General features: G+C 40.9%; 1 protein-coding gene across 3 annotated transcripts; it reads right to left on the bottom strand.

Annotated features, from left to right (window-relative positions):
- Positions 1-1,850: 1,850 nt before the first annotated feature.
- On the bottom strand, positions 1,851-26,380 carry LOC121660574 (3'-5' RNA helicase YTHDC2-like). Of its 3 annotated transcripts, XM_042019966.1 has the most exons (26): positions 25,632-26,380; positions 24,608-24,710; positions 23,260-23,416; positions 20,994-21,101; positions 19,750-19,898; positions 19,235-19,370; positions 18,754-18,880; positions 17,678-17,743; positions 16,733-16,911; positions 16,466-16,562; positions 16,302-16,389; positions 16,120-16,200; positions 15,075-15,157; positions 13,691-13,796; positions 13,437-13,556; positions 12,817-13,089; positions 12,172-12,298; positions 11,494-11,699; positions 10,571-10,766; positions 9,337-9,446; positions 7,613-7,902; positions 7,033-7,210; positions 5,822-6,025; positions 3,808-3,990; positions 2,644-2,743; positions 1,851-2,497 (listed from the first exon to the last, which is right to left on the bottom strand). In XM_042019966.1, the coding sequence occupies exons 1-25, from the start codon at positions 25,637-25,639 to the stop codon at positions 2,654-2,656; spliced, it is 3,465 nt and encodes a 1,154-aa protein (XP_041875900.1). In that variant the 5' UTR covers positions 25,640-26,380; the 3' UTR covers positions 1,851-2,497; positions 2,644-2,653. The 3 variants fall into 3 exon arrangements, with proteins under 3 accessions (XP_041875900.1, XP_041875901.1, XP_041875902.1); XM_042019967.1 differs by lacking the exons at positions 24,608-24,710; positions 25,632-26,380 and having other exon boundaries at positions 20,994-22,174; positions 23,260-23,347; XM_042019968.1 differs by lacking the exons at positions 1,851-2,497; positions 2,644-2,743; positions 3,808-3,990 and having other exon boundaries at positions 5,957-6,025; positions 6,957-7,210.
- Positions 26,381-26,386: the final 6 nt, after the last annotated feature.

A 26,386-nucleotide genomic window follows, 5' to 3' on the forward strand; every position in this document is an offset into this window, starting at 1 on the left:
AGATATGGAAGAGCAAAGCAAAACCAAGAAGAGGAATCCAAAGTTTCCAGGGTTTACTCACACAAATCAGTCGCTTAGGGATCGGGGATCGTTCTGCCCGCATTCTCTACCATTATGTTGCAGTGGGGATACTGCAACATGCATATAATCAAACCAGGAGTCCCGTGGAAAGGAAATATATATGGACAGACAGATTCTTGCTAGATGTTTCAGAGATGTTTATTTCTCCAGCCGCATGGCCGGAGCTCTGCCCAGGAACTGTTCCAGTCACGGGACCAAGGGTCCTTCTGCCCGCGCAGGGGAACACAAACCAACCAGTGGGAACGAGGCTGAGCAGGGGCAGGGAAACCCCGTGTCTGTGCCCTCAGGGCCCCTCTCCCAGGGCTACACGGCAGGGGAGGGACCCCAACAGTTCCCTTCCTCCACACTCTAGTTATGGACAATGGTCTAGCTTGCAAGAACTTAATTTACTCTTTAACACAGAACAACCTCCAATCTGGGATTTTTACTGTTGCTGAGGGGATGGTCACAGGCCATTTCTCCCATTTGTCATCACCAATGCAAGGATTGTGTTGAATTGCTGGCTGTTGCTGCCCTATTACTTTTCAGATAGATTCAGGTCCTTGCCCTTCTTCCTGCTTTAGTTTTCACTGCAGGTATGATGACCACACTCAGTCACGATCAGGCAGGTGGGGTGTCTCTAAAAACTATGCTGCAGTGCTGGAGTTCTTCTGCAGGCTGATGATGCTGTTGGTATCATCACAGAAAGTGGCAGTCCACTTCTGCTACTGGAGCGTAAGGGCTTTAGGCAGCCCTGCTAAAGGCAGACGGTTACAGACACCAGACCAACAGCTTAAGGGATAAACGGTCCACCTCTAAATACAGTGCACGAGAAAATACAGATCAGTAGTACAGTTACTTGGGTAATAATAATAATATCATGTAATTCACCATGACTGGGGCTAGATCTAACATCTGGGCATACAAAGACTTACCACGACCATGTCTCTGTCAGGCAGGCAAGCAGGGTACAATCTCTTCTCCACTCAAGTGTTCTAGACTGGCCAGTGGCCTTGTGGAATGCAAATTCCACGGCTGGACTGTCCTTTTTATCATCAAGCTGCAGAAGTCCTACCTGGGCTGGTTAACCAAACATTACACCCCACCTGTGCTCCCTCTCTGGGCCAGCTCCGTCCCTGGAGTGCACAGGGCCCTGTAAATCTGTACAAGGCACTACTGTCCCACATTCCTGCGTGGGCACAGGCCTGGAAGTACTGTAAAAGGCAGCAAGAGCCTCATGCACTGTCTTGAGACACAATGTATTAGGCAGTACAGCCTTACATGCACCCAGTCAGTCCTGGCAAAGGTAAAACTGATGGTTCATGTATGGAGCTCGCTACACAGAAGGCAAAATGGATGCAGAGGGTAATATCCTGAACAGACATGAGAAAATAGGTAGAGGCTCAGCAGCAGAAAAAAGTTTTGGTTTAGCCAAAGAATGGCCACAAACAGTGCTGACAGTGATCACAGTGAATTTATACCAGCCTTACAGTACAGTATGTTAAGGACTAAGAAAAAGCCAAATAAACCAAGTCAGTAGTGGTATGGAAGAAAAAGAAACAACTTGAAAGAAAGCATGAAGACTTATGTTAAATGATCAAGGAAATTGTACTGGTAATTATTTTTTATATTCTTTTAAAGAAATACAACTCTTCTACCAGTGCCTAAATTAGGGAACTATTGAAGTGCCACTTGGCCGCAGGCCTCTGAAAGACTGTTTCAGCTTGTCAAGGGGCGAGTCCCATCTTAAAGGTGAAAAATAATCAAAACATCAGCGGACGCACCCAATCTCAAAAGTCTCATGCTCCTTCTTCTTTATTTAAATGAAATTTAATTAAAATAATCAAATCCAATAATAATTAAATAATTAATAAATAAAATAAAATTAAACTAATTAAAAATAATTACATTTAAATAAATTAAAAATTCACATCTCCAGCTGCTTAGGTGTTTATATGACTACATTCTTCTCTCTTGCACTGTGGATGCAGAAGTTCAACCAACACTTACGGAGCCTTTCAACATATTTGGAGTTATTATTTTTTTAACTGAACTGCAAGACTGATTAATTAACATTTACATTCTCATACCTTGTACTGGGCTGAGAAAGCTTTAACTGTAAACTGCGTATCTGAACTGTCTGCTATGCTATTTTAAACCCACAGACAACTTACAAGGGGTCCGTTGTTTCAAACTTTGTTTTGAACTTAACTGTATTTTTAAGTATCAGCTGCACACTACTGTAAAAAAACCAACTCAGCCAAAAACCAGGCTGGCAAGAAAACACTGAAAACAACACAATTCCCTCTTATTTTTCCACTTCTAGCTGCACAGCATGACTAAGAACGTCAGGAGGTTGTTGCGTCGCCTTCTTCCTCATCTTTACTGTAGACGTGCTGCTGGTTCTCGTGGCTGATGTTTCAACAACCTAAACCAGCTGGAAAAAAATCAAAATGAATAGAATATTTAGTACCAAGTGTACCTCTCCTTCCACAAGCTACAAAGACTGTACTGTGATGATACACTGTATGCGGACAGCTTTTCCTCTACCACAAAACCAGGAAGCAATGCAGGAGTAACTACCTCTGCCATACTACTTGGCACGCTCAGTCAGGTTTTTTCCTGCCAAAGGAATACGGTCCCAAAGCTTCCGCAACTGCTCTCCAACTTGTGGTTCCAGCTCCTAGAAAGGATCAGGAAATCCGGGAAGTTATCTGCACTGCTACTATTGAGCATACAGAAACTATTTATTACTGAATTAGGTGAGGTTGCCGGTGATTGCTTTCAAACTTTCTACAAGAGCTCATCCCTTTTGCTATTGGGACAAACATCCGAACTCCCAGCAGAGCAAGGTTTTCTTACTAGGGCTCAGCAGGAGATAAAAACATTCATAAGCCACCCTGGCCTAGAGGGTGTTTGGGGTGTTTCCATTCCCAGTGAGATGTCAGTTCTCACAAAGATAATTCCAGTGAACACACTGCCTCCATACACAAGAACGGACACACCAGATACTTCGTACCTCCCACAGGTCACTCACTTACTAACTAAAGATCATTATTTTCCACATCTTTTAAGTTGAATTCCATCAAGCGTGGTGGAGAATGTGGAAAGAGAGGTCACAGGAAATACAGTGGCTGTCCTTTCCTTGTACTTCTTTCCTCCAGTTTCTTACAACTGGAGAGAGTTTTGGAGAAGAGAAGGTGAAACAAAAACTTTAGCTCTTGAGTCATCAAGATGTTTTGGGAGGGGATGGAGAGAGGGCAGAAACTGCCACAGAGAAATTCTGTGCCAATTCTTTGGCTTTTTGTAGTTGCAGTTAGAGCTTTAACAGATTTGAGAACAGTCCTAAGCTTTACCTCAAAACTCGGGATTCTCTTCAGGCTTTACAGAAAAAATCTTTTCATTATGAACAGTTATTTGGGTGTAACAGACTGTCTAAGAGAATACATCTCAACCAAACATGGCACAAACCTCCAGAACTAAATTACAAAAAAACCCCAACAACTTCTTTTTGGAAGCATCCACCTTTAAATCATTTTTTAAACACATAAGCAAGAAACTGTTTTGATTTTATCAAAATGTCTCCATTACTTCAGCGGTAATTCTGCATTCGCTGAAGGTACAATGCACCAATGAACTGGGATTCAGATTAGCAGACACATGAACAAGTGGCGATAAACTGAACAAGCCAATAAAAAATACACAGTTCTACCAAGTGAAGAAAACTTTAGGAGAGAGTAACATTACCTGGCCATCTCTACCTATCTGTACTTTCTTACTGTCGTTCCACGGGTTGAGCAAATGGTGTGCAAACTGAAAAGGAATGCTTTCTTTTCGGATCCAGTCCACCTTAAACACACCTCCGAAACCAGCAGATCCCCAGTCTTGACTCTTCTCACGCCCAATTGCTGAACCCATTCTAGCAAACCCCTGGGACAAAAATGGAAAGAACAGACATAATGGGACCACATCTGTCTGCGGCAGAACGAGATAAATAACTGAACTTCCTGTGAAACTTTCAAAATAGTTTCAAAGTGATTAACACACTCTCCACCATGAAGCTGGAGCTTCCAAAATGTTTTACATCTAGACAGTTAGAAGTAACACTTCTTTTTCCACTTCAAATACGCCTTGTAGGGTTTGACCGTAAGGAATGTCCCTCAATGACAAAATTATCACTGAAGGTTTTTTGAGCTTCGTAACAGATTAAAAAGCTGTTGCAAAACCACCTGAAGCAGAAGGAAATCAAGATGAATATTCTAGTACAGAATAGTCCGTTAGATATTCACATTCCTTGTCAGTTGTAGGTTATTTTTGCAGAAATCCCTTTGTTCCTTCTCATGTTCCCTCTACGTTAACTTTCACATAGAACCGGGACAGTGTAGCTGCTCTTCCAAGAAAGAAGTCAAAGCTGCTTTTATTTCCCTCTTTAGTGAAGCTGGACAAAATTCCACCATGACAAGTATTCAGAAAGAAAATGAAAGGAACCCCAAACCCGAGATAGCATTTAACTTACTTCAGGACACCCTGATTTGCCCACACCCCAACCAAACCAGAAGTGAACCCAACCCCACAGACAACGGATCTACTATTCAGGTGAATTTATGCCAGTTAGGATGTAGCAGTCCAAAAGATGCAGTTCACTGTGTAAATTACCAGCACTCACTGCTGTTGTAAGACATGCAGTCCTAGATAGCTCAAGGCAGACTTAAATGAGAATTAATGAAAGGAACAGTGGAAAAAAAATAAATGTGGACTAGAAAGAGACAGTTGGGACAACAGAAGATTAATAGGGAAGTTAATCCCACATTCCCATGAGGGTGCAGTGCCCCGTCACAACTGGAAGGGCAGGGCAAGGTCAACCACCTGCACTCCTGACGTCGGCGTGTCTTCCCTTCCCCGCTTCCCTGTCTGAGAGCACCAATGCAACCGCCCATTTTCGGTATCAACTGGCTTGCTGAAAATTACTTGCCAGTATTACACCTGCGTTTGCCAAATCATCGTACACCGTATGTCACTGCAGTCCTTCAGTGGTATTGCCAAGACAGCTGTGTTTTGGTTGGTTCCTTAGATTTTAAGTTCAGCTCATTTTTACAAATAGCTTATATATGAAGAAGTAAGCGGGCCTTTCTTTAGCTGGAACAACTGAATTTAGCTGGTTCAAAGCTAACGTGCAACTTTGCACTACCAGGTCAAGTTTTTAACTTCAAACTGACCACAGATTTGACCAACAAACTGTTGACATGTATCTCACTGAACATGAAGTCAAGACACAGCTCTGGAAGAATCATGGCCAGCTTCCTAACTGGAAGTGAACAAAACCAGTTTTTATTAAAATTTTAATAGAGTAATGTATGAGTTTCCTGGCTTTAGAAAGCTATGACTTGCCTGTAACTCCTTGCTCACTTACAATACACACTTTGGCATGCAAAGAGTAGCAATCCCTGACTTTGTCAGGATTTTTGGGGCGCTTTTTGTTGTTTTAAGAGGATTAATGTAGGGTATAAACATTATTCTGACTCACGATGTTTGGAGGCAATTCTGTCTCCGCCTTCGAGGGACAAACTGAGCTAACTAGAAGAGCATGTTTCAGAGAAGAATTAAATGCTCTTTCTTCAGCAAGCACAGACATTTGCACACTGCTCTGCTTCTCAGAAGGCCAGGAGTCATAAGCAAAGCTGTCCACACTACACACAGTCATCTGCTGCACCCTCCTAAACCACCAACTACTGCTAATACTTAGTTTTAGATTAGGACTCACCTGAAAGCATCCAGACCCTTGAACAGAAAATATTAAGTAAACCAGGCTGCTCTCCCAAAAAGCTCCATTCAGTTTCCCTTCATTACTTGGCGTAGTGGACCATATTCCCTTCTGTTGAGAAATAGCAATGTTTTGCAAGTTGCTACTTTTCATTATAAAGTACCGAACTGGCATATTTTGTCTTGGTGAAGGAGATCTGCAACCCTGGAAAAAATAAATTAAATTAATAAATACAACAAAATAAACCAGGCTTTATTTCTGAAGCATTGCACACACGAACATAGAAATCCTTGACTGTGCTCCTCCCTTCCTCCTCCAGCTTCTGGAAGAAACGTAAAATCAGCTGGTCCTGTCTGAAATGGCTGTAAAATGTATCCGACACCTATTTTACATTTTGAAAGCACTTCTCAACAATTCCTCCGTGAGGAGCCGAAAACAAGTAGAGCAGAAGAGGAGTAAAAAGTCTAGTGATTAATTACCATTTGTTTAAGTCTGACACGCCTTGAGATGGCACCAAAATTAATCATCCTAGACTGCAGCCTAGAGCACACCACTCCCATTTCTACCTTCAGGAAACATGTTTTCTTCCTTTTACACTGGCTCAACCTAAAAGCTGAAAAACTCAAGAGGAATTACTAAATCCTCCAGTGAGTCCGTGAGGTTTCGTTTCAGTGATCTGTTTAGTATCACTGCAGTTTACCATTCAAGTATATGGGGACAATTATGACAACAAGCTCGTTAAATGTGTGCTTTGTTAAAATAACCTTCACAAAAAACCCCAAGCAGTCATAAGAAGGCAGGTAACACAGATAACACAATATTTAAAGAGAATCTGTATCAACGGATGCTGTTACAGAAACAGAAAGGCAGAATCCAAAAACTTCAGAAGTGTGTGTACAATGTACTAATTTAGCTGAAAAAAATTAATACACCTTCACCGTTTATTAGAAAAAAAAAAAAATCCCATTTTTTTACTTTGGATAGCTTTACCTCAGCAGTCCACAAATACTATCTTTGCTGTATTAAACTAGCGTAACAAGGATATTTAGTCTAGATTTTAAGTTCCAGAAGGAAGTATTATGCAGCTGTTATAAATGAAAAGTTAAGTCAGGTTCCTAATTTAGCCGTAAAATACCTAATTGTTGCAGAATGGTATCAGCAAGACATCCCTTTACTTTCGAAGAGCAGGGTGGTACTTTGGAGAACTCTACCTTTGCAGATACTGGAGAAGAAGGACTAGCACAGGGGCTGGGACAGCTACCGCTGTCTGCAGGCTTCACTGAGGACTGAGCTGATCTGTCATCTGAGGATTGTTTGGAGAGCAAAATGTCTTTTTCTTTGTACTTCTTTGGCTGGTGGAGTGCAGGAGATGTAGATTTCACTGAAACTCTAAAAAGGACATGCCTTGAGTTTCACGAGCACTCACTGAACAATTTACATACATACCTGTCAGCCTACTGCATGGCCACATGTATTACAGCAACTACAACATATATTAAACACTAACTAAAAACCCATACCGGTCATGCATTGTTTTTTAATGCTACTGCTAAACCTTGTCTGCTACTTCTCAAAGATCACAATTCATGGACAATATTCCTGACTGCTCTCTCAAACAGCAGGCCCATGTATGAAATACTTCTCAGTGAAACTACAATGCAGCATAGGACAGTATCACACCTTTCAACTGTACTTCCACTATTTCCACCTCCTTATTACTAGCAGAAATTTAAGTGGTGCTTGCATACATAAACTGCAACCTACAGTGTCTAGAAGACCTCAACATCTTACTTTTCAGCACTAGAGGAGTCAGAGAATTCAGTTTCTGTTGAGCTTTTTCTACTGTTGGTTGACTTCCATGTAGATGCCAAAGGAAGCTCTTCACAAGTCACAGGTCTCGGTCTCTGGCCAATTCCTGAAGGCTGCTGCAGACCTGCAGACTGTTCTTCAGCAGTCAGAACAGCTGTAATTGCTCTTACAGTTGTTTCATCAGCTTGAGACCACGGTTTAGAAGGAGCTCGCATACGACGCAGGAACAAACTGTGCCACTTCTGCCTGAGTTGCAACAGCATCCCAGCAGCCTGTAATGAATTCCAATTCTGTTACAGACTGATGAAAATTACATCAGGCAGGTGAGAGTACCCTACTCTTTCCTATCAGGCAGCACCTCGCATTCCAGGGAGAACAAGGTCCAAACTGAAAGGCAAGACCAAGGTCTTGGGGAGGGGGAATAACTCTTACTTAAAGTAAGATGTTAATTTACTTTCTTTTCCTTGGACGCAAGGTAATTTTTGGAACATTTCCTTTAGCTCTGTACTGAACTTTACACTGTATTGCAAATCCACAGATTTTTTTTCCTTTTTATCTTTCTAGAAAACCCACTTTTTTCATGCTTTATGCCCTTCCTATCAAATCAATCTGTACTCACGCACTCTTGAGTCATACCTGAGGGAAAAGAGCTCTAAGTGACATTTTTCTTACACAGACTTCTGCTCAAATGCAATGACTAAATTCAGAAGACTAGAGTCTAATTCCCATGTTATCAGAAATGCTTCCATTGAAAAAAAATTTTTAAAAATCACTCTTCTGGACATGTCTAGGACAGACAGCATTATTATTAGAGCTGGTAAGTTCCAGTGTTTCATGATCCATAAACTACCTCCTACCACAGCCATAGCTCTTCAATGACCTAAAGCCTTCTGTTTCAAAGAGGCTTTTATTTCTCCTTCCGAAATCTGATAGCAACTTTCTTTCAGCAACTCCAGCTTCAAGTGCTCCTTTTTCGATCCGATGCTCTCAGAGAAAGAAAAACACAATATGCCAATGTGACTGTTCTCTCAGCTCCTCTTCAGATTCTGGCTATCCCAGCTCATGCTGTGGCCTGATGGAGCACCACACAGGCAGGACAGGAGGCCAGAAAGGGCAATAGGGCCATTATGCAGCCACTGTCACGTGCAGCCTGCTGTCCCCTGCAGCCCTTATCTTTTGTCTGGCAGTCTCTTCAGAATGTGCTCACTTGTGGAAACAGACAAAACTGCCAAGCTCAGACACATAAAACATCATATTGCCCAGAAAGTTTCTGAAGCAGATCCAACAGCATCTGGACTGCTGAGGCTTTCCTGCTCCCTCATGTGAGAGACAGGACACCCACACCATGATGGAGGAAGAGGGATGAGCACTCTCACTGTTGGATTAGGTGACCAATTATTTTTTGTCTTTTTGCTCATAGGTACAAGATTTGAAAGGTATGGGTGGTAGGTTACGAAACCTTGCGACTTGCACGTTGAATACGTGAATTCACGTGACAACTCTGGGCCAAAGGGGATTGAAGCCCTTTAACTCTTGATGAGCTCACAAAATACGGGTTAAATCACAGAGTACTTAGTTTGACAGACCCCAATGGACCATGACATTCTTAGAGAAAATTCTTGGCTACTCAAATGTTACAAAAACCTTTTCACATCTTTTTATAATCCTTCTACATGAAGCAAACACAGGAGTGAATTCTTACATGCTTCAGGGTCCAGTCTGAGATGAAGCCATTCATCCAGCTTCAGTAGTGCCAGATCAGCAGTTGTTTTGTCCTCCATCTCACTGTCACTGCTATCATTAGATACCCCTCCCCCTGAATTAAAGACAAAAGGTGCATTAGCATTTCTGTATTATTTCTACTTATATACAAAAACCTGAACACTACCGTATTACCAGCAATAAATATTTTTCCTTCTAAAATTGACTTTACAATGTAAACTGTTGTAAAACTACTTCTTCTTTTCTGCAAATACACTGCAGAGTCTTTGCTCCAGATAGGAGCAGTCAAGTAGCCAGACCTGCTGAAGATCCTACTGTGTAAAAACCTGTACTGATGTGGCCTGACTCAACTCATGTACCTTCACCAGTATTCACAAGCCACAATCCAGCTGTTGCCCGAAGCTGTTTCTAAAACCACACGTGGCTCTATTTCCTAGTAAAAGAGCAGATTTTTTTACTAGATTACTAGATAAAGATCTAGTAAGAAAAAAAAAAATTATAGATACGTATGGCTATTAATTAGGAATCCTTATTTCCTAGAGTGCAATTCAATCAGCATGAACACTATTCTAAGGTCAACAGTTTAAAAGCAAGACAGAAAAGCTTCACAAATAAGTTGGACTTTTAGTTTGATTCAACCTATGAGAACTAGCAGCAGTTATTTTTGCTTCCATTCCTACAGCACTCCATTTAAATAAGAAAAAAAAAGGAAATTTCTATATATTCTCCATTACTTCTAGTTAACAGCACAGCTAATTGACATTAGAAATTATCAGTGGAAAATATCTTGAAAATGCATGTGTCGGCTAGAAGCAGTATGTCTTGTTTGCCATACTGATTGTTTCTAAATTATTCAGTTTGAATAATCTGGTCTGAAGTATCAAATAAAGCAGTCTGGAGAAAAAGAACACACATGCTACACCTCTCAGTACTAGTATTATCATTAGACACTGTGGCTGCATTCTCTCCTTACAAACTGCACTGTAGTTTCTGAGACCCCAGAACTGTGTCAATTATGGATATGAATCTGTAAGGAATCCCAAAACTGAGACATTTGTTACAGAACCTACAAACTATTCCTGAATAGCTACAGGAATCATTACACTGTTATTTCAGAAGTCGCCAATATACGCATTAAAAATGATTGAAAAAGAAGCTTTGCACACCACACACTAGTGTATGCCAATAGAAACATTCCAAATCCACACTCCAGTGTACCTCGGAAGGCTGAAGATGCCTGCAAGGCGTTACTTGGCAGTCTGGCTGGTCCACAGAAGAGGGACACGGTGACAGGTGTCACAACAGAGCAGCACCTGATGTTTGCTGTCTTGCGAGCTCTCGTCATTTCATCATAGATAAGCCAGTCTGTAGGGAGGGCCTGGATGGCTGCAGCTTGTCCATCTGCTGGGGGAACCTGTGCAAGAGCAGATAAGACGGGGCTATTATACCCTCTACCTGTAGTTAACATACATTTCAATATCTTTCTTATTTTATCCAGAGACACTGTGGATGCCTCAGCGTGGCAGTGTTCAAGGCCAGGCTGCGTGGGGCTCTGAGCAACCTGGACTAGGGGAAGGTGTCCCTGCCCATGGCAGGGGGCTGGAATGAGATAAGCTTTAAGGTCCCTTCCAACCCAAACCGTTCTGTGATTCTGTATCTTTAGGAAGAAATACGTATATCATTATATACGTATATAACACATACGTATATAAAAATAAAAATAAATAAAAATATACACGCAAATAAAAAAGCATGAGAGAATTCAACCAGATGCACAAATTATCCTACCACCATGAAACAAAATACTTTGCTTTCAAAAGAGATGTTAAAGAAGAAAAGTTTCAGAGCAGAACTTCTTGCTTTTAAGAGCAGGGATCATTATATCTTTACAACAATTTTACAGCTAGGGGTGGTTTTTTTGTCATTTTGCCTTGTTCCATCTAGAGAAAGGACTAATTGAAACAATGGAAAAATGAACCAACTCCAATTCTACCAACTGGTAGGAAAAGTATTTTCTAAAGCTGCAGTGTTTAATGCCCTTGCTGCTTTTAAAGTACTGACAACTAGGAAAAGACGTCTCTAAAACATCTGATAGATTCTAGTGCTCTATTTTGTGAACTAGAAATTCAAAGTGATTTTACCTTGTTATACTGAGATTGACCAAGAACAGAGGTAGGATGAAATCGCACTTTCTTCTCCTTCGGTTCAGTCAACACCAGGCTTTCCCTGTCTACGTGCACAAGATTGGGATACATCCCGGCCACTAAGGCAGCTTTAATTACAGCCCAGTTCTCAGAGTTAGTATTAACATCTCTAATATCAGCTCCTCCTCTGGCTCTCACAAAACCTGTCAGAAGAACAGGACAAAACGGTGCCACGTTAGCTTGTGCTTGGCTCCCAAAAGGAATTTGAAAACAAAGGTGAAATAAACTACTAATTTGTTGCATCTTTCACCACTGCCAACCTTAACAGCATCAAGAAGAAACCATTACACTGAAATCCCTCCCGATAAGGGGTTGTAGACTAACACAGAATACAATTATTTTCTACAATACAAAGACATTTCCTATGGGAATAATTTACTAAAACATAATGACCCAAAGAAATTCATCTCGACACTCAAATGCAGTGCCATGTGGAGATGAGGATGCCTTCGGTTAGATCAGCCACATTGATCTACACCATACCCTGCATCAACGTGTACGTGAAGGTCTGATTCAAATTAAGTAAGAAAAATGACACCAGTGAACATTATTTCTGTTACAATTTCTATAGGCTGGACTTTAAAACGAGGTTAAAATTTCTTCCAAGCTATTTACCCGAGGCTCTAAGCTGGCCGAGCAGCTGTGTTCTCATTCCTACGATGATTTCCATCGTGGCTTGGGATAGGAAGTTCTTTTCACAGAAGGCTCTCTCCCAGCCATCACCGCGTGCCTTCTGCCACGCCTGAAAACGTTTTTTACATTTGCCTATCAGTCTGACTAGCTAAAACTAAAAAATGCATTTTAAAAAAATTACATTTATGTCAATAAAATGAAGGCAAAACCCACTCTGGAAGCAAATGCATCAAACTAGATTTTTTTTCTGTTCAAGAATTAGATTCTCTTTACCTATTCACGCCAGTGATCATTACGTCAAGTTAAAATGATTGATTCAATAAAGATCATTACATTAAGATCATGATTTGAAGTTATCAGTGTAGCAGGATGTAAAGAGCCACACTGTTGGCACATGGCTGGAACGCTCACAATCTTATAAGGTTTGGAAACATCAACAAAACATACCACAGAAAGTGTTCCCTCACACATTGATGAGTCCAATACACAGGAAAGCCACTAGGCAAAAATAACGTCTTCTCCAAGGCCTTAATCACAGTCCACCACTCTACATCCAAGCTGACTGGTACTTTATTTGCCTTGATGGGTGATCTCCTGTGATGAGTACTCTCTGAAATGAAATCCTACCTGGAAAGCCCTGAGCAGGGCCATGTGGTCACTGAACGTCCCTGCAGCAAAACGCTTCCTGCACAACATGGCTGCACACTTTTGGGAGGCCAGCGTGGGCAGCACAAAAGGGTCTTGGCAGGCAAGACCACAGGCAATGGTCAGAACAGGATCCAGGCACTTCAGCACAACTGCATACAACACCATTTTACCCAGGTGTGGCTCTACAGGTAATTCAGTGAGGTGGTAACCAAGCTCAGTGAGATCTTCCCAAGGGTCCATGGCATCTATGGTCTGTTTATAAACAAACAAACAAAGGAGAGGGGGACAGGGACAGTGGACAAAATCGGTTTACAGTAAAAGCAGAAAGGATGTGAATACTGGACATTAACGAGACTTGTTCCCAAACACTAAAACAGCAAGTCCAACTATTAACAGAGACGACTTTGAATCACTCTCTTCCCCGACATGGAAAAACACATCCCCACACACAAAATGAAAACAGACAATAAACAAGAACTCAAAACATCCTGAAGTAATTAAAAACAGCTTCAGTACAAACAGAAGTCAGTAAGATAGGCTGCTACACCACAAATATGGAATCAAACGAAATTCCCACCTAAACCTATTCCTTTCCTGACCTTAAGCATGTGCACAGCATTTCTGACAGTTACAGCAGGCGGAGGATCAGGAGCTTTCATAAGAAAGTCTGCAACTGGACAATTAATTGGAGCCAGAAGCTTTGTGTATAAACAAATCTCCTGCAAGTTCAAAGGCAGAAGAAAAAAGGTTACTAAGACTTGGAAACAAACCCAACACACGATTTTTTGCAATTAATAGTATGGTTTGATGACATTAAATTTTTTAAAGTTACAATTTCAAACTGAACATGCACCTGAAGTGGCATTCTTAGAAGTTCTGGAGACTGAAATTCCAACATATTCTGAAATCGGAGCCTGCTGAAGAGACGAAAACAGACTCCAGGCTGACAGCGCTCACCCCTTGAAAATAAAGTATGGGAAGTTGTGAAAATTAGGATTTTTTTCTAAAAACAAAACCAACCAACCAAAAGCCAACAAACAGACACAGAAACTTAGAACGGAAAAGCAGAAGCAGTTCTGTGAAGAAGGTGTTGCTAAGGGTAAGTCACACACAGAGTTTGAGTTTTGCAAGCGTGGATTATTTTGGATGGCATGGAAATTTTTTATTGTAATTTTAACCCAACACTGAGAAATCTGGAGAAACAAAAACAAGGCTTATCTAAGTAAAGGCCGTGGGTTTTTTGCTAACCTAAGACCAGTCCAAATCTCAATCATCCTTTGCTGTAAGGACTCTAAGCTGCAAACTTCGTTTCTTCCCTGTGCATCCCCCAAACAGAAGTTACTCTTGGAGTAAAAGGTAGAATAAAGATTAAATAACTTGTGACTGAAGGGACAGAGACAGCAAATTCTCACATTCACACACAAATACTTGACGCTTAATGCCAACAGAATTGATGAAACAGGCATTTGTTGCTACAAAACTTCCAAGCCCTCACCCACAGTGTTGGGAAGAATATGATCATGGCCTGTTAAGTCATGGATAGTTTGGAGAAAGTGAAATAGGCAGTCCTCTGCCCAAAGACAAGGTGTGAAAACAGGTGGACACTGTGACTGCTGGTGCTACGTGGGAGAAAGAGGAAGGAGAACAAATTAATGTAGAGGAATTCCTTGTGGAACAGGGGCATGAGATACCCCAGGAGAGCTTGGGCATCCCAGGGCTGTTGCAGAAGTACCCCTGACGGGGCCTCAGGCTGAAGATAGGCTTGCAAGGCACCTGCCAGCCGGCAGCCTTGAACAGCCTTGGGAAAAGGTATACACTGGTCAGCTCCCCCGCTGCTTAGAGGCTTTCTCATGGGAAAGGGGCGTGAACTTTGAAAAAGTCTAACTTGGTGAAGGTAAACCATGAAATGGGAGCACAATGCTCAAATTGTATCGGTGTTCCTGTCGTGTCTCAGGCTGGCTCTCCTGCACCCGGGACCTCCCCCCCGTTAAAAATTAATGGGGTGGAAAACAACCTAGACCTCTGGGAAATGCCTGAGCATCACTTTTCTACAACTTGGGAAATGATTCCAAGGAAATACATGCTGACCCCTACTCATCTGCAGAGAATGAGTGCTGGCCATTGCCCAACACGACACTGGACTAGGCTAGAAACAGTTATTACGTTGTGTGCTTTATTCTTAACACACAGGACGGTGGAGATCTGCGAAATAAGAACCATTATGAGGCATTTATTACCTGCCTTTTCTCTGGATAGCACTGGCTTTTGAAATCCACCCCATTCTTAGCACTGTAACACGGCTCAGTGCATCAAAAGACTTCTATAGAAACAAAGAAAGGAACATAAGCCCAAGACTGAATAGGGCACATGAAATAAAAGTTACTAGTTATTTAGATTACCAACAGAAGTTCTCTAAAAAGTATGACATAGTAATATATACAGCAGCTTCTGGCACAAAGATATCTTCTCGGTTTCACGTGAATTTATGATGGTACCTCCTTTGCAGTATCTTTGTGCTACACAGTTTCCGAAATTAAACTTTTTCTAGTCAACAGGTAATTGCAAGTCAGTAAAAGATACGTCAGGTCTGCGTTCTGAGATATCACAAAGCAAGCAAAAATACATTACTATACCAAATAAAGTTTTCCTCTTTATCTCGCTTGGAAATTACCTCCTTATTTTCCTAGATTTGATGTAAAATTACCAAAAGAAATTGTATTATAAGAACTTCAGAAATTTGGTGTGTGTATCTCCTACGAAATCCAACTCCATTTTCAAAGCCATACACTAGGTCTTAAATTGCCTCGTTCTGTTATCTCACTTTTCTGGAACAAGTAACTTAGGAATAGGCATGCAACACACCCAAAAAAGTGCTTAAAAGCTTAATGGGTTCTTTTTGGACTTGATACAATAGTAGGACAAAAGGAACTCCCAGTGTCCTCCAAGTCTCAGGAAGGTGGTGGTCTAAACGGAGGACTTGTTTTAAAAATCAAACCGAAATACTAAATTACAAAAAAAAAAAAAAAAAAAAAAAAAAAAAAAATCCATCAACACTTCAACCTACATTAGTTTTTACAGGGCTTTTAGACAGCTAGCTATTTACAGTATTTGTCATAAAACAAATGGATGTTGAAACTTCTCAGTGAGGTCTGTTGCTGGACAGGCACTAGCTCTCAGCCTACTGATAAGTTAAAAAAAAAAGTTCTCCAAAATTTATGCACCGTGTGTTTTAGAATGGCACTAGGAAGTTCACTTCCCAAAGACAATTTAAGGCAGCCGTACCTCTTTCACCTTGCCTGAGTCAATGACAAATACAACATCACTGACTGTTACGCTGGTTTCTGCAATATTAGTAGAAAGAATCTGCAATGAAAAAAACAACCAAACAACCAAAACTGTAGTAACTGTGAAAGCAAAGGCAAAACAGATCACTGTCGCATCTGACCAAGTCCTCTGATACTTGCAATTTTGCGGACGCCAGAAGGTGGAGTTTCAAGCACTTTTTTCTGATCCAAAGTCTGCACACTCGAATGAAGCATGAAAACTTGGTATCTAATGCAAGACAAAAAGCACGTTTTAAGGATCCTTTAAAGAAGCAATGGAAAGCCACAGAAACTAAAGGTTTTACCTGGGAGCATTATCAGCAAATCTCTTGTCATCAAAAAGAATGCGGTCCCTCAGGCTCACTATCTCATCATATCCAGGAAGAAATATTAAAATGGCTCCTAAAGAAGGAAGTGCGTTTGCAGAGTTAAACAGAAGATTCAAACATATGTCAGCGCCACGTAGACCAGCACTCGGAAGGTTTTAACTTTTGGGGATTTCCAAAGAGCGAGCAGGATTCATCAGAACCTGAATCCACAACAATTCACTGGGAGTGTGGGTATTTACCTACCCGCATCACAGCTACGACAGATGCTGTGGAGTAAGTGCATGATCAGATCCAGATCCACTTTTTCATCATCAAAGCTGTGATGATAAGCTGTCAGTAGCTCTCTGTCCTCTGCACTAAGGTCGCTACCACTTTTTTGGACCAGGGAACTTTCATCCAGATTTCCAAATCCGAACGAAGCACTGTAATAAAAAAATACGCAGAAGGCTGTTCCCTTCAGGTTTGCATTCAGCCATCAGCTCAAACTTAGATCAAGACCAACATGACCACCGGTCTTGAATTTTAATTTTTAAGTGTAGCAGAAGAGAATCACAGTACTAGTACTGTTCACTGACTTAAATGTTAACCCAACAAAGCATGCAACTTCAATTTTTAGTGTTAACTTTAGTTTTCTTAAACTTCATTGAGACACAACCGTAAGGGAATGAAAGTCTGAAGACATTTCTCGTTTATCAGTTTAAGGAAAAATATTTAAAAAGATACGTATTTTCCAAAAATTTCCCACTAGCAGAAACTACACAAAGAGAAATTATAATAATGTAACCTTTACAAAACACTACCTCAACTCTGATAGCTGTAAGTTAATCAAAGAAGCATTCCTGAATGGCCTAGTGGACACGTTACTTCGATAAAGTTTCTTTACTATGTCTACTGTGTATCAACAATACACAGATAAAAACACGTGACAGATTTGTTTCCAAAATAAGCATGTGAAGATAAAATGGTTCATAGTATAGAATCAGCAAGTTGTGCTAACCTAAACAACATGACACTGACGACAAACGTTTTTGTTCTTTGTTTTTGAAATACTCCTATTCTCAAAAAAAAGGTATTGCTATTTAGCCCAGATTTTGAAGCATAAAAAGCTAAAACCTCTTCTGATTAAAAGAACACAAACCTCAAATTTCCTTTCACCACAACTCCTTCTGCAAAGCAGTTACAGCTTACCTGTAGGATTCCAACAGATCAACAACCTCTGTCTGTCCAAAGCGCCTAGCCCAGTCCACAGCCGTCCTGAAAGAGTGGCACAAGTATTCTTACCAGATTTTCCACTTCAAAAGACGAGTATGAATAGCACATCACGCGAGGAGACAGCTGACACCACACTTTTGTGTCCATTTTTGCATTGCTAGCAATGCTGTTATTGCTAGATCTGCAACTTCCCATTCTGAAGTGCATGAACACGCGTAACAGCGACCCGGTTTTCAGGTAACTCAGTTCCTTACCACACAAGAGTGTCAGTTTTACACAGGAGTACAACACAAACACGCACAAGGAAATGTGGAACAAGGAACAGTGTGCCATACCTTTAAAAAGCCCACACCAGTGTGCAGAGATCAGACCTGCCTGTTTGCAGTACCCTTTAAGTCATCCCAAAAAGTCACACCCCAGGTGTTTTTCATCAAAATGTGGGAAAATACTGGGCTATTTCATGTCTTTCAGAAGTCGTCCTCCTCACAGTGCAGTTCACTGGTTTACCTTTAAACTGCATTCCTTCCCAAGTTTTTCAAGTGTTGGTACCAAATATCAGAGCCCTGGAATCCTAATTCTTAGCCTTCCATACTACCATTACTTACTGTACTTCCTGTTTATAGGAAGACACGCTTCATGGCCACAAAACTTGAGTTTTTACAGATTCACAAATATTTTTACATGCTACAGCATATTTAGAAACATAAGACAAAGATCTTCTTACACAGGTAACTCCATGAAAATAAGAATCACCAAACATTCTGGTGGAATTCAGCAGATTACAGTCTTTCCACTAACCAGTGTCTTAAATAAGACATACTGAAACCAAGCTTATAGCCCATAATCAAGACCGTGTCATTAAGAATTCCATGTAGAATTTACAGAAAACAATGTGCTTCAACAGAAGTTAGAAATGGTTTAGGCTGTCAAAATCTATAGCTCTTACAGCAGTCTGGTAAGTTAGCAAATTAATTCAGATGTTACAGAATTTTCTTTCTCTCTCCTATATTGACAAATAAATCTATCTTTTGGTTTCTCTGTTTGTTTTTTACCAGCCATTGGATGATTTGCAGTGGATACTTGCTCCCATACTGATCAGCTGTTCTACTTGACTCAAAAAGCCTCTCCCTGAAGAAACCATCAGAGCAGTCACGCCGGTCTCACTGTGCTTATAATCAACTGAGAAGTAAAAAAAAAAAAAATCAGCAAACCCAATAAAAGTGTTTGGGTTTTTTTCCAAATATTCTACAAATATTGCTTTCAAATTCCAGCCCAAAGAGAATTTGTTTCCTCACTCATCTCTGCAGTCAGTTCATGGGAATCCCACATTGTTTTAGAAGCACACTTCTGCCAATACTTCGAAACAACAACAATGAACTAAACAACTCATTAATTCTGCTAGCCCTATTCATTTTTTCAGTAGGCATCAGAATGCAAAAGTAACAACATTTGAAACTGCAGATGAAAGTAGCCATAGAAATTTAAATAAATTTGTGGTTGCTTTTTTGTTATGTAATAACATACAAAACTTACCACTGACATTTTCAGTTAAAATTAGATGGAACACCTGAGCAAAGGAATCAATATCTTTATGCAACCAGATGTCAGACAGACACGAATCCATTTCTTTTACTATCCACGGTTCAAGGCAATTCACATCTTTTTCAGTCTGATGAGAAAGAACAACACTGAAAGATGAATCTCTTCCAAGAGGTGTCTTTATTCTCACACATTACCCACAAAGAATTTGAAGAGTTACGTTTTCCCAGCAGCAATCAGAAATCCACCACTCAGGCATCAGTTAAAGCATTGACTGTGTCCTATGCAAGTACTCACACAGGGGCAGTCGAGCCATTTGATCTGAGGAAAAGCTGTGTACAACCACCGTAGCCGAAAAGCCCACTTCAGCCAGAGCAGCTCGTCCTAGTAAAGCGACCCTTAAAATGCGTTAATACCTGAGAGCCTACGGCGCTTCAGATAACACACTTTAAACGGCTAGTAATGGAACACAAACATAAACTTCTCTTGCAACAAAAGGAAAAACTTACCAGTTGATTAAATACTGTGTCACCACCATCATCCAACAGACTGTACTCTTCACTTGCCCTTGGAACTGATTTTTGTCTCCGACGTGCCAGTTTGTTGGTGTTTTCTTGAGCGGAACACCACTCAGCAAGAGTGGTTTTCTGTTTCTCTTCTAGAATGCAAAGTATTTCCCAAGAAATTTTTAGAGTCATCTTTATTATCCATTGTTTTCTATTAAAAAATAATTACAGCAGCTCAAAGTTTTACCTATTCAGCTTTATTTAATCTAGAATGCTGCTACAGTCCAACATAAATGACGTGTTTAAGGGTACCCAAAGGGCACCACTGCAAACAAGTGCTGTGAGAACAAGGTAAAACCCACCATTTTGGTGTTTAACCCCCTAAGCCTCCATTATTCCAAATTACTGCAGTCAAAGGAGCTTCCTAAGGAATTACCTTCTACACAATCTCAGCCCAGATCTTTCTCCAGAAGTGAATTCTGGAGACAAGTCATACAGCCCCTGCACGTAACAACTTACTTTTGTATGCAAGTGGAAGAAACAGTAGAAGACACCAGTGTCTTAACTGAGCTTTTCTATCCACAGGGATCAGAGCTGAGCACTGGGATAAACATCCAGTTAGGACTGTATGTTATAGTTTGGGGTTTGCCTTTTTTTAAAATTTTCTTTAAATGATCATTAGGATCACTGCTTTCAGTTGCCAGAAAAACTGCCGAAGTAATAGCTACTTAATCAACTGAGAACCAATTATATTTAGTTTAAGAGTGTGAATGCTTATTAAAAAATACATCCATGTCTGTAGAATGCAGTGAAAAATGCTAACAGGAACAACTTGTACATTTTGTGCAAGATGTACAAAATCCTGCCTCCTTTAACAGCTGCACTTGAATTTGCACCCAAAGGTACAGAGCATCCTCTGCTCCTGTAGTTTTCATGTGGGCAGAGCCCCCAATTATATGTAATTCTACACCATAATAATTAGAAAAAATAAGACATTTATCAACTGAAAGTAAAAAGAATGCAACCACTGAATCAAAGTGAATTTCCTTCTTTAATTGCATGAACTTCCATGAACATTACATTTCAACAATGCCAATGCTGAGAGCTTAAAGACACTTGCTGTCATCTAATCACGTCTCATTTCATCTCCTGACTTTGGAATTTTAACGAAAATCATCCTGTTAATCATTTGTTCAATCAAGCAATGCTTCTCATTGCCAACCCTTACGATTAACTAGGTCACCAACCTTGCTGCTTCTCTTTTTTGTACTTTACCATCCCTTTGTTTGTATACCCAGTGCTTCGCAAAATGTCCTCCAGAAACATCTCTTTAACTTCAAAAGGTCTTCCTTGGACTGAAAGGACAAAAACTCCATCAAAGACGAGATATTCCCCAGCTTCACTTACAGCATTATTTTTCAAAAAAAATTATCTTCACTGGAGTTCATTTTTCTTAAAATTATACAAAACAAAACATTTCCAAAGTCAAATGCTATCTTGTTTCTCATTAACCTCTTCAATTATATCAGCTGTTATAGCAAGAGATGCTCATAAGATTCAGAGTTGTTAGCTGCAATTTTTTAAAATGAGAAGAAGAAAACAGCCATTTTTGTTTAGGGTTACAAACAAGAACTCACCACGTAAGCCTGCCACCTGGAGTAAAAACGCAATTATTTAACAAGCAATTAATACAGCTTTGTGCAAGACTCCACAAGGAGACAGTACATCTTTGTGTTGAACTACTTTCTTTCATGAGAAGTATGTGAGGAGATAGACTTTTCTCAGCGTCCTCAACTGATTCAGCAAAGCTGGGCTTTCTTTACTGAATACTTCCGGACAGATGAGACATCCCAGTGGTCTTTACCTCCTAATAATTTATCCTTACTTCTTTTTCAACACGACTCTTTTCTAGACCTTATCTGTGAACATTAAAGGATGCTTTTCGCATGAAGAATTCAAATCTCGACATTTTGATTTCTGGTCCCTTAAGATGACTTTAGATCACTCAGGATTTTCCTTCAGAAAGAACCATCTACAGTCCACATACTTCGAGAAGCTGTCATAGAGGAAGCCTTCCAACACCCATCACAAACTCTGTGTACTACAGCAATCCACAACTACAAAATGTTGGTTTCTGTGGTCAGGATTTTGTCAGCCACATTGCTGAAGGAGAAGCAAACCTTTTTCATTACATTAACAGACAGAAGTCTAAAGCCGCTTCTTTTAATTCTTAAATTCCCAAAAACAAAAAAGGAAACAACATCTTTCCAATTGCTATTGGCCTGCTACACAACCAGCATAACCACTGTGGTAAACCGGAGCGACTCTCATCAGAATTTCCAAAACAAATACACTCGTCTAAAAGAACAGGAAGCTGCAAGAAGAGTAAACTGGAAAGCCACACAACAATCACAGCTGAGGCTCTCCCCTGCAAAAAAAAATTCAGAGAACATGAAATCAAGTGTAATTTCCAGATTCCTGTCTCAAACAAGTTGCAAGCCTTATTTTACTAGGCAGAAGTTCAGAACTGGGAACTAGAAAGAAACACTTCTATCTGTAAAAAAACCAACGAGGTTTCCTTCTCACGAACATTTGCTAAAACAAACCAGTAACTGATTCCACCCATTTCCTAGAACTGTTGAGATTTTTAAAAATACAGGCTGACATGCAGAGAGTCTACCTGATTGTCAAATAAAGCATTTCTCTTAAAAGCTACTGTTCAAAATACAATAAACTTGGACATCATTGTTGAAAAAGGAAGAGGACTGCGAGCTGCCAGAGGAGGTCACCCATGCAGAAAACCTGCAAGCCAGGAGGGTGGGAAAAAGAAAACAAGCCCACGCAAACCCCCCCACCTCCCACACATCTGTATTTTGCCTCTCCTAAAGATCAGTCAAATGAAATTAAAGCAGCAATAATGGGAACTTTTCTTTGCATCTCAAAGTCATCTAACTGCAGGTAACCGAGTCTGACCATAAACTAACAGAAACGGGATGTCTTTTCTGAGTATTTACCTAGAGGAACAGCTACTGATTTCCTTTAAAACAAAGAATCACGTGATTGAAGCATGAAACCAAACCTGCCTAGGCCTCCTGTATTTCTCAACTGAACAGGTACAGTTATCTGCGATTTATCCAGTTAACAACCTTTATGAGATCTGAAGAATTAGAATCTGCTGCAATGCATTAACATGCATCACACTAGTGTAGCTCCTAAGTCCTGTACCAGCATGGAGGCAGCACTTCAATAACCTTTTCCTACTTCTTGAATTAAACGTGGAGAGGGCCAGGACATTCCTGCATTTACAGAACTCCCAGCGATAAAAACACTTCCCTCTGAAGCAGGCGCAAATAGTTAAGAAACAAGAAACCTGAATACACAAAGAACAGGCACTGCTGTAATTCTCAGTGTATTCACCACCTGCCTTTACTCAGAGTAGTTTGCTACAGTTCACTGAAGTCTGTGAGTCTGGGGCAAGTATACTCAGATTTAAGAGTTAAGAGAAGTACTTACTGTGTATTACTGGGCAGCTTCCAAAATACCTAATAAAAAGATTCGCATCTAGAGCAGCACTAGAAATAATTAGTTTTAAATTATTCTGGTTTTGCAGCACATCTCTCAGTTTTATTAGCAAGAAGTCGCTGAACCTATCCCTCTCATGTACTTCATCCTGTAATAAAAGGAAAAAAAACAAGAGATAAACAAACATCACAGATGCAAGATCATAACTTCTGACAAATACAAACCTCTTTTTTAAAAAAATAAAATACATGATTTGGTGGTACATCACAGAGGCCTTAAAATGTGTAAATCTAGCTTAAGGTAAGGGGGTTTTTTTAAACTATCCACAAGCAAAAAAAAAGTTTCAAAAAGTTTTTATCAGAGCAGAGCGCACCGTAATGCACAAGCCACACACACCTTAACGTCAGAGGCCAAAGTAAATGCCTGAAACCTCTCTAATTTTGTATTGGAAGCCAAATTTCAAGAAAAGGTCACAAACCACAAATCCTACAAATCTTATTTTAATAAATTCTCACTTCACAACTGATGAGCATTTAAAGAAATGTATGACAACACATAATCAGAAAAAAAGACATTGCTTAGACAAGTCATACACAAAGCCTGTAAATTAAGGACATTAACTGGTTAATCATCTTTGTCATTCTTCTGTTTTGTTTTGTATTATGAATGAATGAAACAGGACTCAAATACAAGGCTTGTAGGCTGACATCAAGAATTAATAGACCACTCTCATGCTTTTTTAACTCTGATAAACAGGTAGGCACCTAAACTTTTTTGTCTTCAGTAGTGGAGTACTTAAATCCTGCCATAAACATTCTGGCTCCCCTTACTTACAGAACTCCACAATAGGAATATTAACACAATCATAAATGAACGCTCCTGAACAATTTGCTAGCAATTAGATCGCACATTATCTTGAAAACACTGGGCAAACAAATGGACTGAAAACCTGGTATTGCTGAAACAAATACGTGGTAACAGAAATTCTGACACAATCATATCGAACCACATCTAAGCCTCCCTACGGCTTTTCTGCCGACAGAGGAATTTCAGAAAAATTTACACTTCTGTCCTCCTCAACTCCTCCTGATTCCACACCTAATTATTGGCATGAACATAAAATAAGATGTTTTTCCAGGGAAAAACACAAACAAACGCACAGAAAAGCACCAAAACCCACAAAACATGCATGCTACACTAAGGACTCAGAAAGCCTTTAAAGTCGATTCAGATTCTACCAAACAAAACCACCGAAAACGCTCAGCAAATTTAAATAAAACAAACGAGGACCACATTTTCCAATTAACAAGCAACACATGAAAGCCCACAGGATGCTCACCACAATCACATGTGTCACAGTGGAGAGGGTGCTGTCTCCTGCCACCAGCGTGCGAAGGAGCATGTCGTTAGTGCAGAATGTTACCAGTGTCTTTGGAGAAACCCTATGGAACAGAGCACAGAGATGACTCAGGGGTTTTGCACCACTTAAAGGCTGCTAGCAGCTTTCCATGGCTCAAAAATTAAAGCAGCTGCTGACCAGAAGAGGCATTACAGTTCTCTCACCAAAGAACTCCTGCATACCACTTGTTTTCAAACTATGCCTATTCCCAGACATTTCCTAACAACTCTTAGTGCTTGCGCTCCTAACTTTGAACAATGGATTAATTGAAAACATCAGATTCAAATTTTAATAAGTAAGAAAGTTAAACAGAACCATGAGAAACACTCATTCTCCATGTCATTCAATTTACTAGAAAATCCCATGTGGAAAACCAGGTTCCAATTCCTCAGCGTATGCTTGGATATAGCCTTTGTATTTGCCTACACGTGGTGGGATGAGCCTGGCTGGATGCCAGGTGCCACCCAAGCCACTCTATCCCTCCTCTCCTGAGCTGGGCAGGGGAGAGGAAATACAATGGAAGACTCACAGGGTCAGGACCAGGATAAGGAGAACATGGGTCTCTCCCATGGGCAACAGTCCTCCGTGAGCTTCTCCAGCATGAGTCCTTCCCAGGGGCTGCAGGTCTTCATAAAAGGGACCTGCTCCAGCACAGGGTGCAGTCCCTCAGGAACAGCCTGCTCCAGCGTGGGACCCCCACAGGGTCACAATACTGACAGCGAACTGGGGGCTCTCTCCACAGGGACACAGGCCCTGCCAAGAGCCTGCTCCAACATAGGCTTCCCAGAGGATCACAGCCTCTTTCAAGCACCCACCTGCTGCAACACGGAGTCCTGCACGGGCTGCAGGGGGATCCCCGCTGCACCGTGCGCCTCCATGGGCTGCAGGAGCACAGCTGCCTCACCATGGGCTGCACCACGGGCTGCTCTGGCACCTGGAGCACCTCCTCCCCTCCCGCACTGACCTTCCCATCTGCAGAGGTGCTCCTCCCACATGCGCTCGCTGCTCTCCTTGGACTGCGGCCTCTGTTGTGCAGGTTTTTCTCCCCCATTCCCTGCTGTCCCAGAGGCACTACCACCATCACAGATGGGCTCAGCCTTGGCCAGAGGCAGGTCCGTCCTGGCTGGCACTGTCTCTGTCACACACGGGGAAGGCTTCTGGCATCTTCTCACAGAAAGCCGCCCCACAGCTCCCAAAGCCTTGTCACGCAAACCTAATACACTACAGCTGACTAAATCACAGAGCAATCAGCTGATCCTTTGGTTTTTCAGGAAGTCAAAATACTGAAGTGTAACTATTCTACACCTGGGGCAGAGTTAGCTGCCCCAGTAAAAACAGCAATTGTCACTACTTTCGCTGGTGCTGCCATCCCAAAGGAACCAAAAAGTTCCTTTGTACTGTCCTCCACAGCTCTTTCTGGAAGACCATTAAGAAAACTTAAAAAATTAGACTTCTTTCTTACTATAAGCACCCCTAAACACCTCCACTCCAGATCTTTTCTGTGCACACCTGGAAATATTGCCATCTCTCCCTTTTAGTGTTTCTCCAGAGTAAATGCATTGATTCTTCTCAAGATGGATTTTCTTCCATTTTGATCTGACTTTGCTCTTCTTCTGCCAGCACAGTATCCAGTATTCCAGACATTAATCATTCAGCTTATTTGTGATACATCTTCACTAGCTCTTCTAATCCCTTAATAGCCTCGTGAGCTTTCCCATG

The sequence above is a fragment of the Corvus kubaryi genome, unplaced genomic scaffold (assembly GCF_017639235.1).
Source record: "Corvus kubaryi isolate FWS band 111438036 unplaced genomic scaffold, C.kubaryi_AGA036_p1.0 36575, whole genome shotgun sequence".
Taxonomy (NCBI): Eukaryota; Metazoa; Chordata; class Aves; order Passeriformes; family Corvidae; genus Corvus; species Corvus kubaryi.